This window comes from Drosophila persimilis, unplaced genomic scaffold (genome assembly GCF_003286085.1).
Source record: "Drosophila persimilis strain 14011-0111.01,24,50 unplaced genomic scaffold, DperRS2 tig00000000-arrow-pilon, whole genome shotgun sequence".
Taxonomy (NCBI): domain Eukaryota; kingdom Metazoa; phylum Arthropoda; class Insecta; order Diptera; family Drosophilidae; genus Drosophila; species Drosophila persimilis.
In genome coordinates this window covers 1448467-1463149 of record NW_020825288.1, presented here as the reverse complement: position 1 = coordinate 1463149, position 14683 = coordinate 1448467, and the positions used below count along the sequence as shown (strand labels likewise).

The 14683-nt window shown below is 48.4% G+C and overlaps 2 protein-coding genes across 2 annotated transcripts; both read left to right on the top strand.

The window, feature by feature from the left end:
* The first annotated feature begins 9095 nt into the window (after positions 1-9095).
* LOC6595056 lies at positions 9096-9593 on the top strand. Its single transcript, XM_002020374.2, has one exon. It carries the CDS (start codon positions 9102-9104, stop codon positions 9477-9479), a length of 378 nt encoding a protein of 125 aa, XP_002020410.1. The 5' UTR covers positions 9096-9101; the 3' UTR covers positions 9480-9593.
* A 70-nt stretch (positions 9594-9663) lies between these two features.
* Positions 9664-10485, top strand: LOC6595057. The gene has a single exon (XM_002020375.2). The coding sequence runs from the start codon at positions 9747-9749 to the stop codon at positions 10143-10145; it is 399 nt and encodes a 132-aa protein (XP_002020411.1). The 5' UTR covers positions 9664-9746; the 3' UTR covers positions 10146-10485.
* Positions 10486-14683: the final 4198 nt, after the last annotated feature.

Genomic DNA, 14683 nt, shown 5'->3' with positions numbered 1-14683 from the left:
GAGTCCTGCTCCTCCCACGGATTGGCTTGCGAAGGAACCTTAAAGATACTTTTCAAGTGTATCTTTGGCTTGCTTGCGAATGATTCGAATATACGAGTAGTTTGTGTATATTTTTAGCTGGGAATGCCTTGATTGTACGTTTGTGTCTTCTGTTCGGAAATGCCTCGAAAAGCCAGGAGGCAGGAACTCTGGCTTAGGTTAGATATTCCGTGCATGCTGCTGCCACTGAGGCGTGACTTGGAGTCCGGCAGCAGAGATTCAGCCTCCTCGGAGATCACGTTCCACTCGCTGGAGCGTGTCTCCAAACGATGCTCAACACAAATATATTGACATGTTTTAATATTTTGTTTGTTATCCCTGCAAACAGAAGGGGACTCCCTGAATTTGAATATCCATGGGATTAATCCCTGGAGCCGGCTTCTAATTACGCCTCCACACTCCCGTCCACAACTCATGAGAGTAATGAGGCAGTTCGCGGGGCGATTTGCTCCACGTCACGGCTGAATTTCACCCAAAAATTGAAAAAAAATCGCAGAGGAAACTCCAATTTCCCCCGGAATCTCCCAATTGGTGTCTGTTTGTGGATATTCGATCGTATTTCATACGAAACAATTGAGCGGAGGAGGCGCGTGGGGCTGGCAGGGCGTGAAATTGCTGCCAATTATCGGACGGGACCGGGACCGGGAACGGGACTGAGACCAAAGCAGGGACGGAGAGCTCTCCATAATTTTCCTCTCGGCAGGCATCTCTGCGGCGGAACCTGCCATCCCAGTCAATCCACAATCCACTCCACTTGATCATCATCTCCGCGCAATGCAATGGTGGAATGGGGGCCGCAGTGCTTCTGGAGCACTGATGATGAGCAGATTACGAGGGCGCGCATCTATTAATAGCGGGACAGGCGAGAGCAAACGAACCCATAAGTCAAATTGAACGGCAACAGTCCAAAAATGTAGAAACGTCTGCGCTCCTCCTCCTTCTCCGAGCTCCGCGCTCCGTCTTTGTCTGCTCTGTTTTTTAGGGCTTAAGTGGGCTTAGCTTCAACGACAAATGGTGCAACGTATCGTGCCCGTGTCCGAGTCCGTGCCCGTGTACCATGTCTCGTGTCCCGTGCTGGAACAGTTTCAGTTGCAACTGCCGCTGCCGCTGGCTGCCGAGTGCTGCATGCAACATGCAACGTGGGCTTAAGTAGGCTTAACTCTCGCTGCAGGGCCGCATTTTATTTTTGGGTGCCAAAGAAATTTCCACCATTGCGGCGCAGCATTCTTCCGTGGATCTTCGGAGGCTGATTTTCTCTTCATTTGCGTCAAGTTCAGCGAGGATTTCCATTGCTTTCTCTGCCTCTGTCTCTGCCACTGCCCTGTCACTCTCGCTTTTCTCCATTCGCGCCATTAAGTTAATGCCTCAAATGTCCTTGCCGCGGCACTCCTCTCCCTTTCTCTCTCTGGTCTCCCTCCCTCCCTTTCCGCTGTCTCTGGCCAAATTAAAGTGTTTGCTGTGCAACATTTACATACGGCATGGCATTTGGCAAACATATGGCTGCGACTAAGTTCATTTATTTTGTGGCATCGTCTCCCCCCGCCTTCCCTGCAGCACAGTGGCAACGCAATATCCATAAAATGCGAAGATAACCATAAGTCCTGTTTAAGTCGCTTGTTTTGTGGGGCAGCGGCAGGCACTGGGGGCACGTATGTGGAGGGGTGCATGAAAGTGCGTCCAGGCCCGTGCCCCACTCCTAATGACACCCCCAGTACATCCGTGCCCACCCTTGGCTCCCTCCCTTGGCTCATCTACATAGCAATAAAACAAGTAGGAAGGCCACCCCAGACATTCCGACTATTAGATACCCGCTAATCGGGTAGGGAGTCTCAGAATCGGTTTTGCCAAGTCTCTCACTCTTTTGCCAACGTTTTTATGAATCCAATATACTCTTGTGCTCTGTGGCATACCACGTATAATAAAATTCGCTGGCATCTTTCCTTTTTCCAACTTTGTTTCGGTCGTGGCCCAACGGGCTGTGGATGCTGGGGAAAGGCATTAACCTAATTTTATATACATTTAATTTTATTTTATTTAATTCTAACACACACGCTGTTGAGAGATGGTGAGACAGAGGGTTGCAATATGAAGAGAGAGAGAGAGAGAGGCGTGGAGAGGTACTGTCTCATTGATGGAGAAATATCGAACTTTGTTTCGGGGTAGCTTTGGCAGAGAAATCCGATTTTTATGGCTAAATTGGTGACTATTTATATTTCGTTTGCAAAGAATGTTTTTCACCGATTTAACAAACCCCAATATCCTGCTGGGGGCAGTGCATCCCAAGTTTGTCAAGTGCTTTCGCGGACAGTCGGAAAGAGCAAACGAGCAAACAGATTTCTGAACGATATGCCAGGGCCAGCATCCATATCCAGTAGAGACCCAGCCATGGAGCCATCCTGGCAACCCTTGCCGCAACGCTGCCCCTCGAACCGCTCGACAATTTGTGCGGCGCTCGTGCGCATATTTCATAACTTTTCGCCTAAGCTGCCCCAAGATAAATGTGCACGAAATCTACACACAAATCGAAAGCTGCATGGCAACAGCAAAACAACAGCCACATGCGGACGGGGCAGGAGCGGGGACTGGGGCAGATGTGGCGAGCGGTGGCCGGGGGGCGGGGACTGTGGCAAGTGTAGCCAATTTAGAAGCGATTTTTGAATAACTCGACTTGCGAGAATTGTTCGTGCGCCGTTTAGACTTTCTGAACAAGATTTATGCAGCAAATGTGTTAACTTGTACATCATTTGATGGAGTTACAGGCCCCGCCGAGTCCTGCCCCATTCCGGAGGCCATCCTTGATCCTTTCTGTTCTGTTCGGTGGCTGCTGCCGACATGCAGGCAAAAGTTTTTTTATTTATGACAATTGGATTTGTGAGTTATGTTTTGTGTATTTGGCCAACAACGAGGCAGATATCTGGCTGGGACTGGAAGTACATGAAACTTAGCATTCCAAAAACTCTAATTTAAATGGTGGGTTCTGCGAGTGCTCCTGGGAGGACTGTCCTGCCTTATACATGCCCTGGTCAGTTTTATTGTTTTCTTGGGTCCCGTCCCGGCTTTGTGATGAATTTGCATCTAAATCGAATGGTCCTGCAGGGGGATCCCGATCCCATTAAAAGGCGTACGAGAATGTCGCCGGGCGTGCGGTCGCATTGCATTTGCATAATCAGCTGAAGCCGGACTCAAGGGCTCAGTGGCCGGGCTTACAGCCGAGGCTGTATCCACCGCCGACTGCCGCCCGCCCCTTCCCAATTTAATTTTAAATATTTTTCTGCATTTGTCTCGTTTCTGTTTCTGTTTCCGTTTCCGAATGGAAAAGCATAATCGTTTGGATTACGGCAAAGAAACTAAAGAAAATGTCTCTCTCGCTTTCTGTGAATTTCGGATCAGTAAAGTGCATCCCAGGACTCCATTTGGGAGAAAGCTGCTCCTGTCTCTGAGCCCGTGGAAGGTGGTACGACTACGAGTGGCATGTAGCATGCAGCATGCAGCATGCGGCATCCCCACAGAGAGCCTGCTCTTCCCTGCTGCATCTGCGAGTAACTTTTACATTTAAATTTTCATTAAGTATTCTGCATACGCATAAATAAACTTGAACGTGCTCGAAAGCACAGTTGAATGCAGCACACACACACACACACACAGCCACACACAGATACTCCCAGTGTCCCAGTGTATGTGTGTGTGCGGTCCAAACTGACACAACAATCCCTTTGTTGTCCTGGTCCTCCGCCATTCAGCTGCAGGATGTGGCTGTGGATGGAGTTGTGTGAGGCTGGGGGTCCTGGGGCATCCATGCAGATTTTTGGTGGCCCAAACAAAAACATGAAAAGTTTGCAAAAATAAATTTATATTATGTTCATAAATTCATAGAGCCGCTGGCACAGCCAGAGGCTGGCTGTCCGGGCCAGGAGGCTTTGGCGGGCCATTACACCACTGTGGACACGGCACACACACAAAAACACATGGATACACGGATACGAGTCCTGGGGAATGGCCATGGATGTCCTGCCCCGTTTTTGATATGCAAATTTCAACAGCTGCCCCACGTACACTCCTTCCACTCTTCCATTCCGGCTGCGTCAACACCGAAAATAACAGCCAATCAACTGTGGCAGGACACGGACGTAGGCGCGGCATGCGGCCTGTGCGGCCTGTGCGGCATGGCATGGCCTGGTCATGGCGTAACTCGCAGCAATCCTTTCAACATGTTGGCCAGGCTCTGGCTCTGGCTCTGCATCTGTCCCCCTGCCCCTGGCACTGCCTCTACCCCGTCCGGCTCTGCCTGAAGAGAGGCCATTAAAATCATCATACACCTTGGACAAAGGCTGGTGGCAGAATGCCAGGACAGTGGCATTGGCAGGGGCAGGGACAGGGACAGAGGCAGGAACAGGACTGTGGCATGTTTGCTGTTTGCTATGTCCACACAAGGATAACCTGAACAGGAAAGCAGCCACTACGAAGACAATATACCCTTATCGGGGAATCATTCGATTATATTTGATTGATGGTAAGATAAAGCAGTTATTAAATACGGTAATCATTGGTTGGCTCTTGAAGAATGAGCATTCAAAAGGGTGAGTCTATCATACACGTGGATTCCATAGATTCCACCATATTCCAAAGATGCTCTCCAATTTGGTCATACAGTTACTCAACTCCTTGGCCGGATAGTGCCACGATGCCATCGATGGTCCTGCTACTTCCATCTACTAGCCATCCTCCTCCAAAAGAGAGTCCTGCCTGGACCCGAGTGTCGACAATGTTGCCTCAAAAATATGGCCACCGCAGCACATTTCAGGTCTGTTGCTGCCTCCCGCTGCTGTCTCTGCTGCTTCTGCTGGTGCTGGTGCTGCGTGCATTTATAAATTATGCTGAACATGTAAAGTGCCATTTTGAATATGAAATTTGATGCTTTTTTAAGCCCACCAGCCGGACCAGGACCAGGACCAGGACCAGGACCACGGCTTCAGAGGAAGAGTGACGGAGTACGGACATCCCTTTTGTTGACTTTGGCATATTTTATGAGGGGCGGACGAGGCTGAAACTGTTTTCTCATATTTTAATTACTTGCAGAATGCAGTGCGCATTTTTCCCCATTTAACCATCTAATTTTGTGTCATCTATATTATTTTGCGGCACCAGCGCACGAGCAGCACCAGCAGATGCCACATTTGTACTCATTTGGGACGGAGGTAGGAGGCGAGGCGAGGCGACTGCAGCTAATGGAGAGTCATGGCATGCAATTCCTCTTAAGCCAAATTGCATTTTGGCCTACTGCTCGGCAGAGGGGACCTGGGAGAGTGAAGCGTGGAGAGGCAGGAGAAAAAAGCAGCGAAAAGGTCAGAAAATCAATCGGGCCGGGGCCGGCAGCAACTAATTCATTTAAATCTAGCCAAATCTGAGAAAATCCCTGGCAACGACCTTCGGGATTTTGAGATTTTACGAATGTCAACCGAATGCCGCAGCACCAAAAGCATCTCAAAGATGGCGCTGGGGGACTGCCGGACAGAGACATAGACACGGACACGGACCTGGACCCGTGCCGTGCCGTTCCCCTACTCTTTGCCTTTCCCTCTTCCTCCGACAACCATGGTCTGGGCCTTGTTAAGCTACGCAAGCAAATCACCCGGACCCGGCGGCGGTCCCGAACCGACTCTTTGCAACGGCAACCCGTGTGAGCTCTTTGGCTGAAATAGTTGGCAACACCACATTAAACAATGATGCCACACACACACACCCCCACCCCAAGTGATAGAAAGAGGGCGCAAGAGGGGTGTGCTGGAGAGTGAGAGGGAGAGAGATGGCTAGCTGTGCGTGCGTGAGAAAATGAGGGCACAGCAAAAGTCGCAGAACTTTAGCAATTTGAAGCTAATATGTTGACAATCCAGACGAGAGAGACACGCAACCAAGACGCAGGACGAAGCAGCAGGACGAGGCGACGACATCGCCAGCGCCCAGTGGCACCATCACCATCCAGGGTTATGTGTATTTAAGTCACTGCCAAAGCCGCGTCCGCAATGTAGGAGGTCGGTCGGAGGTCCTGTAGCGGCGAAGAGTGCGTGCCAGTGATGAGGTTTGCTTAGGAAAGCCTGTGACCCACGAGGAACGAAACTGTGACCACTGAGGAGCAAACTGTGATCTGTGTGACTGTGACTGTGACTGAGAGCAGAGAACTACGTATTTCAATGGCAGCTAATGCAGAAGAATGTGCATTCGAGGTGCACTTAGATGGTTTTTGGAGGGAATGATACCACTTTTTCCCTCTGGATTCCCTCTGGAGATGTTCAGTGTGTGCTTCCTTGCTCATCGCTGGCGTGCAATCTTTTAATAACAAATTCCCAGTCCAGTCTTATGCTTTCTTTCCCATATGAGTAACACAAAGCTCTAAAGGGAGAAAGGGAGAAATCCGGGGACAACTCGTAAAAAGTGGATTTTACTGCTTAACTCTCGCACATCAAATGAAACAAATGGAAAACGCACAGAACACAGAGCACAGACCCATAGCCAGTGTCAGAGTCAGAGCCGGGGACACACGAGCTTTCCATATAAATTGCTGCGTTTTTTGCATAAATAAAATAAAGTCAAATAAAATGCAATATTTTCCGCTGCATTTCATCTGCAACTGGCGCTGATGCTGCTGCAGCTGATGCTGATGCCGATGCTGTTTCCTCTGTGGCAGGTGCAGTCTGCACAAATCCCTTGCACAAAAGTCAGCAATCAAAACAGATTAAAATATGATTTGACAGCTCCGCAAACAAGTATATTTCATATATATAGATATTCATATCGCATACATGCCAGATGCCCAGATATCCCCAATCATAGAGTGCTCCATCCCGGCAAGCTGGAGCGCATCGATCCGCTGCGAGGTTCGATTTCTGTTTGGCATTTGCTATATTCGTACGAGTATTCGTAGTCGTACGAGTATTCGTAGTGGTACGAGTGTTGTTTCCATATTTAAATAGAGCCCCTGCCCGTCAGGGCCATCAGCGTTGGGCTGGCATACTCGTATCTTCCGCCGTAAGCCTCCGATTGTTCGACTGCTGCGTGCATGGCATTTTTATCAAAGCGCCACATGCCACATGCAACAAGAGAGAAATGCCTATTAAAAATTTAAATCAATTTTCAATATGGATTTCCATACATCCGAATCGGCAACGAGAGCGCACTTCTTTGGCTGACACTTTTGTTTTATTATTGCCACGCATCGCGGGGCGGGGAGGGTGGGGCGGGAATTCAATTCCGGTTTAAGTTCATATCGGAAAGGGCATATGGCATATGGCACCAGGAGCTGTCATTGCTATCTGCTATCTTGGATAGCAGCGAATGGGATATTCATGGCTTTGCGTTGCACGTGGGTGGGGTGTGGGGTGTGGGGTGGTGGCCTCTCTCTGGCTTGCAGCAATTAACAGTTAATAAGAGCCGCGACTAAGCGGTCGCCGAGCGGGCCATCGGACCGACCGACCCCAAAGCAGATTTGTTGCAATTAGCCAGGCCGCAGCCGAATCGCAGGAGTGCCTAAGTCGCCAAAGCCCGGAATGGCAGGGCCATAATTAAATTATCATTAACGATGTCGGTTTAGTAAATCGACCTCTGTAGGCCGTTAGCAGGGGCACAGGAACAGCCAGTGGCATAGTCGTTGCGGAGAGGAGATGGGGGGGATCCATAGGCCCCTCGAATGAAGCCTGGGTCTACGAACGGAATCGGGAGGACAGAGAAGAGAGCATCCTTATGATATGATAACCCTGCATATACCAATCTCTCATTTTGCAGAATTTTCAGGCCTCTGCAAATCACAGATTTTTGGGTTTTTTCGACCAACAAATTGGCAATCGGAAATTGGAAAACATAAACCCAGCAAACCAAAACCGCCGCTAAATGCGACCCCCAAATGTAATTGTATTTGCACTTTCGGCGAGCACAACTGTACCTCTCGAATTGCAAATCCACGCACAAATGCAGGAGGGGCATGGGGGCTGGGGGTTTTGCCTGAAGTGTGCTTAAATTCTCATTAGACGCATTAGTGGCGCTGACCAGCTGCCCAATGGAGGCGGCACAGCCTCCCACTCTGCCCCACGGACCCTGCCTAAATTCAATAATAATAATTGATTGCTTATTACAAATACAGCATCCATGGGGGAGAGGGGCATTCGGTATTCGGCATTCGGCATTCGGCGTTGCATATGTGGCTCAAAATTTATGTGGCAGCAGAAAGGGGTTTCCATTTCGGTATTTGCTAATATTTACGCATTAGTTATATGCCGAGGGGCAGTGCCACATGTGTACATAGCCATAGACATGCCTCTAAGTCCCCCAGTAAATGGCCAACCACACCGCCGCCCACATGAGGCAGAGACAGACAGAGACAGGGAGAGGGAGACAGAGTTGGAGGAGCATCATTAAAATTTAATGTTTTCATTTCGGTTTTGTGCAACGCAGCACAAAATAATTTTAATTATTAACTTTATAATTATGCAAAATCACGCATTACATTAGAATCACTTTGTTATGCTGATTTGGTTTTGCGATTTGGTCGCTTTGAGTTGCCCCGAGCTCTGGTATTTCTCGGATTTCCATAATGCTGATAGGCATTCGGATCCCTCAAGTGCCCCTCCCCCGCACCCAGCAACACTACGACGACAAGTGTTGCAACATTAATTAAACCCCAAGGAGTTCCATAACGATAACGATATTAAAGCAATGCCTCAAAAGCGTAGCGCCTGACGCGAATATGGGATACCCTTCCTCTCCCCAAAGAATTTCCATATGTAAAAAAATATATTTGAAATATGGAAATGTCCCATGGAATTGTCCTCTTGGAAGTAGAGCTTCAACCATCTTCGGAAGTCGATCTACTCCCACTCGAATGTATGTACATACATTGAAAAGTTAAAGACCTTTTTATTTTGTAGAATGTATTCCAGATTGCAGTCTCTGAGGAACAGCACTGGGAAAGACCCACTCCGAGACTTGAGCAAATTCTCACCAAGATCCCACTAGTATAAAAGCAGAACAGCCAACCGATTCCGGCTCAGTACCATGAAAACCGCGATTCCAAAATGAGAACTACATCGATACTCCGTCAAGCCACATTCGGGCTGCTGCTCTGCCACGTCTGCCAGGAAGCTGCCGCCGCCAACGCTGTGGTCCGATTCATCGAAGAAATACCCCGCAACGTTCTGATAATTATCGGAGCTATCGTATTGTCCACCGTCTGGCTGGGCTGCACCTACTTCATAACCAGCAGGCACCAGAAGGCACTGCAGTACTTGCAGCGGCAGCTCGACGAGCTCTGGCTGGTGCAGGCGAAGCCATCGGTCTGGCCACACACCCCTTTCATCCCGAATCCCAGGGACAAGGACGACAATCCGCCGGAGTATATTCCCCCAAAGAACCCACAGGAGAATGCTGAGGGGAAGCTGGATAGCTCTCTATAAATAGATCTGAGTATATCCTCTTTTCATCAAGTTTCACCCGAATACAGAATGCAGTACAATATTCTTAAGGCCAAATCTTTTATGTTAACAAATTTTCAATACATCGACATTAAATATGGCACGAAAAAGATATCTGTATCTGGGCATAGTAACCTCTGATTTATCGCTAGCATTGCCATCCCGAGTTTACTCCAACAACATCAGCCCAGGGGAAGCTACAGATAAAATTTCCAGTTTTGTTTCCAAATCTCGAGAAAAAGAGGCGTCATGGACGGCAATGCGATGATGCTTTTCCTGTTGCTGGATCTTCTGTGGCAAGTAAAGGCGCTCAACTGCTCGAGTGGCAGAAGTAGCAGCGAGGACTTCTTCATCTGCGGCGCCAACGGGTGCTGTGTCGAGGGCTGTGTGGAGAACGACCTGGGCCAGTGCGTCGAGGAGGACTGCACCACCAGCCTGACTGGTTGGCTTCACCGGTCTGTGACAGTGTCCTGCTACTTCCACTGGGCAATGATCCTGTGCGCTGCCCTGACCACCGCCTTGATGACGCTCCTGGTACTCTACGCGCTGGGGCTTCAGCTGCGGAAGTTCTTCCGCCAACGATTCAACGCCCGGTACAGGCCCATCAAAGACGTCAGTGGCGTCTCCATCGGCTCCACCCTGTGCTAAGCACACATGCGTGCCCCGGCCGATGGAGCAGAGCAGAAGAGAGGAGGCGAGAGGCAGCAGAAGCAGAGGAAAGGAGTGGCGAAAGGGATTTGGCTTAAGCTACAATACATTAGCGGTAGCTTTGATCTGGCTTCCAATTCAATTCTTTGGGTATCCCGTGCGAAAGCCATGTAAATTACGATTCGGCACCTCGCAAATCCTATTAGTAGTTAAACCTGATTAGGAAATACTTGCGGCTGGGATCCCTGTGCTCCTCCTGGGCTGCTTTCAGCCGGGGTTCGTTAAAAACAAATAATAATAAATGGCTCACATGTGAAATAATGCTTTGTGGGATGCCCAAGCCGATGCCCTCCGGGGTGACAAGTTCCTCTGCGAAATGGAAATGGGAATGAAAATGGAGACGGAGACGGAGACACGGTGTTGGAGTCGAGTCAAAGGTGCAATAACCCACTCGTACGGGCCACATAAAACTAAATGGCTGCGGGTTACGTTCCCCAGAATTCCCCCAGTCCCCACCTCCGGCTCACCCATGCCCAGCCACCAGCTCTATTGCGGTGGAGATAACACACATACGACGGTTACTGTACCTGGTACTCTTGTGGGTCTGGGGTATGCTCATTTCTCTGGAAAGAACTCTGTTCACTTGTATCTAAACTATATCTTTATTCATATTATTACTATACAGAATTCAGAGACTCCCACATCGATGTACGCATATCCAGAGGCTGGGAAGAAGAGCCTTTACACACTTTGTTCAATGAAATGGGTAAGTACTGGGCATCCCATAGTCGTAATAGCGAATAAATCATTCTTATTTCTTTATATATATGTATATATATAAACATATGGGTATATATATTTAGTATAACTGAAAGTCAGTGAGCCGTGCAGCCAAAGCTAAACGCGTTGCCGGCATTCGCGCAGAAAATGAAATGGAAAATATTGCTGGAGCAGGAAAAAGGGGAAATAAAAAAGAAATAAACGAGCCAAAAAGGAAAAGCTTTTTGCCAAAAGGTTTTCCCTCTCCACCCACCCCTCCACCCTGAACGAGTGTGTGTGTGTTGGTGTGGGTGTGGGTGGTGGAAGGGGATCTACCGGGTAGCAGATTTAGAGGTTACTTATGTGTGATTTAGTACAGCATGCGCGAATATGGCGGCGATAATTCTTTAAAAATTGGAAATTGTTTTCCAATCGATTTCGCATTTAGCCAAAAAGCACTCAACACAAAGACACGGGGTTAGAAAGAGCAGGATGGGGTTAGTAAGAGAGAGAGAGGGAGAGAGTAACAGACGAGTGTCTTTTATAAAGTTGTATATGTAGTAGTTGGCTCACCCCCCACCCATACACACACACACAGATGTGCATTTATATTTCGATAAAAATGTGTATGAAAAATACAATATTTCGTTATTTTTCGCCTGACTGCCAGCTTTGAAAAGGATTTGGCAGGTGAAATCATGGATTTAGATTCGGATTTGGCTTTGGCTTTTCCCTATAGTTGTGTTTATTTCTCGGTGTTTGTCATGTGAAAACTGTGTGGTTCTGTTCTGCAGAAGGAAAATACGAAATGCGAAAGGGGTTTAGTTTTGTTAAAAGGTACGACTATACACAATTAAGTCCCTCCTCTTGCATGACAGTGAAATCAATGTGGGTTGACTCTTCGTACACCGCACATGCACATGTACATATATCTCTCCCATCCCCATCCCCATCCAGCCATTCATCCAAGTTTATATAAAAGACATTTCCTTGTACGAGTGTAAGCAGCCAAAACATTTGCTCTCATTGTGGGTGTCGTCGTGCACAATGGACTACAATGGATTGTAGTACAATGGGCACAAAAGGTTAGATACACACAGGGGCGTGTTTCTGGCAGTGGTTGCTTCCGAGGCAGGACCCAAAAGCACATCCCAAGTGGGGGAGACCGGGAGACCAGGAGAGTGGGAGAGTCGTGACATATTTTATTTGCACAATGACAATACGAGTTACTCGACAGACACTAACCTCTCTCTTTTGGGTGAGGGCGTCGCAACACCCGCCACCCACCATTATACAAACGCACCCCTCTGCCACTCCCACTCCCACACCAGCACACAATTACAGTTACAGCCACAGATATCTGCATGAGGCAGAGAAAGGGCACGCAGCCGCGCACAAAGTAGTAAAATAAGTGCAAAGGATAATGCGAATTGGAATGACAAGACCCGGAATAATCATTGGCTCCACGCACTCTCGAAACGGAGGGAGTAAAGTGCGAGCGGGGAGTTGCCGTTGCCTGGAAGGATGTTTGGGGCGCCCAGATACCGTTTTGCCGTCGGCAATTGTGCCACAAAGGGAATATATATTCCTATATCTAAACAATGAACTTGCTTTCTATTCTCTCTCCAAATCCCCATGACCTTCACGCATGGATTGATTCACTTAGAAATGTGGCAACTATCTCGAGATTTAGACAAGTTGTCCAATCAACTCCATCTGCCACTGGCCTCCTACTATGTTTATGCCTTTTAAGTAAATTAAAATTTACTCATTTTGTTGCCAAGTCCAAGGATCGACAGTGCCCCATGCCACACAGGCGATATCAAATCGCGCGCATGACAATAATGTCAATTTTATTTGTCGCCATTTTTATTGCAATCTCGGGGTTCCGTGCCTCCTGTGCGTCCTCCGTGGCTACTCCTTGGGCATCTATTCCTTCTATTCCTGGCTGCCTTGGCTCGTAAAATATTTTTATGTATTTTTTATTTACCCAACGCTCTGCTCTGCTCTGCTCGGCTCTGCCATGCATGACCCCAATATGGTTCGGGGCTCACTGCAATTGGTGCTGGTTGCTGCTCCTCTAGCTCCAGCTGCAGAGCCAGCTGCTGCCTCCTTGTGGCAGGCAGGCAGGGTTTTAATGTGCGCCATTTTATTTGCCACAAAACCGACACACGGCACCATTAAAAAGCCATAAGCGTTGAGCCTTCAGCTTGTCCTGGCCATGCCCTTGCTCCTGGTCTTCCGCCGGCTCCTGCTTCCCGCCTGGACTCGCGCTTAGACGTTATTAGAATTTTCCCGGCCCGGTCCGCCCTGGCACGGCCCCATCTGACCATTCTCGCGGCCCCAATCCCAGCCTGGTTGCTGGCCATAAACTGTGCTGGAGCAGCAAACATTTTGATTACAATTTTTATGATTTTTAGGTCAAAATTTGGCATCATAAAATGGCCAAAAAGTAAATTTGAAATAAATAAACAGCGGCCAGGCGGAGTCTGGAGTCTGGAGGAGTCGCAGGGCGCAGCGGCCGAATATGTGATGTGTTTTATGTGCGGCCTTTCTGGCCATCATTTTGTTTTGGCCATAAACCCCGAATATTGGGGCACAGGACCTGTGTGTTATTGTCTTCATTTGGGGTTTCCTTTTTATGGAGAAGCTGACAATTATTTAGATTTCTTTTCCGAGACTTAGTTCATATTTCATTTCCGTTTAATGAGACCCAAAGCTGCTGCAGTAAAAGCGGCTTAGAAATTGAATTTTAAACTGCTCTAAATGGACCTGAATCTGGGACTAATTAAGCCATAAACCCTTTGCCCCAAGCAGGTGCCATAGATTTTTACCCCCAGGCCCGAGCCGAGCCGAGACGCAGGCGACTACTGACATATGGCATGGACTGGGATGGTACTGGGATGGCACTGGTACGAGAGCGGTACTGGGGGCAATCCTAACCCAAACTGTGCCTGGCAGATAAGAGCGTCGAAGATTTATTGCCAACGCAATGAGTTAAGAAAGACAAGTACCTAAGGGAAAAATACAGCAGCAGCAGCCAGAGATGGAGATGGAGATGGAACGGGATCTGGAGACGATGATGATGATGATGATACGAGTACGATGACGATGACGAGTTTGTATGTACAACACAATGGGAAAACAGCTCGAAGAGCAGCAGCAGTAATAATGATGGAGCTGCCGCATACTGACAAAGTAAATGATGGGGAATCAAGTGGAGTGGAGCAGAGCAGCGAAGAGAGAGAGAGAGCAGGAGGAGGAAGATGTGTTGGCCTGGTTACCCAACTGGTCCTCTGATTGTCTCTGATGGGTGGCTGGGTGGCTGGGTGGATGGTTAGTGCCTGGCAGGCAAATAATGGCTGACAGCATACGTTGTGTCTTGAGACAGTTTCAAGATGGCGCTCGCATCTGCTTCTTTTATGTGTACAATCGAAGCCGCGCAGATGGAAGGGTCTCCGGTCTCCTCAAGATGGGGTTGGAAGAAACAATCAGAGTACACTGGAACACAAATAGATACTCCATTGAAAGGATACGTAAAGCTCCCTGAAGCTTTATAATTTCTCCAAGTGTAACTCTTTAGCCATCTTTGCCACTTCTCCTTTATCTACATACATACACATTTCCTTCGCTTTCCTTCGAGCATGCATAGGAAGTTGATTTTAATTGTATCTCATCCATTATGTACACTGCCTTCCCTCCTGCCTTTGCCTGTCTTCCGGCCCGGTCTGAGCGTGATTAACAATAATTAGACTTGGCATTAATTACGCCGAAAAGTT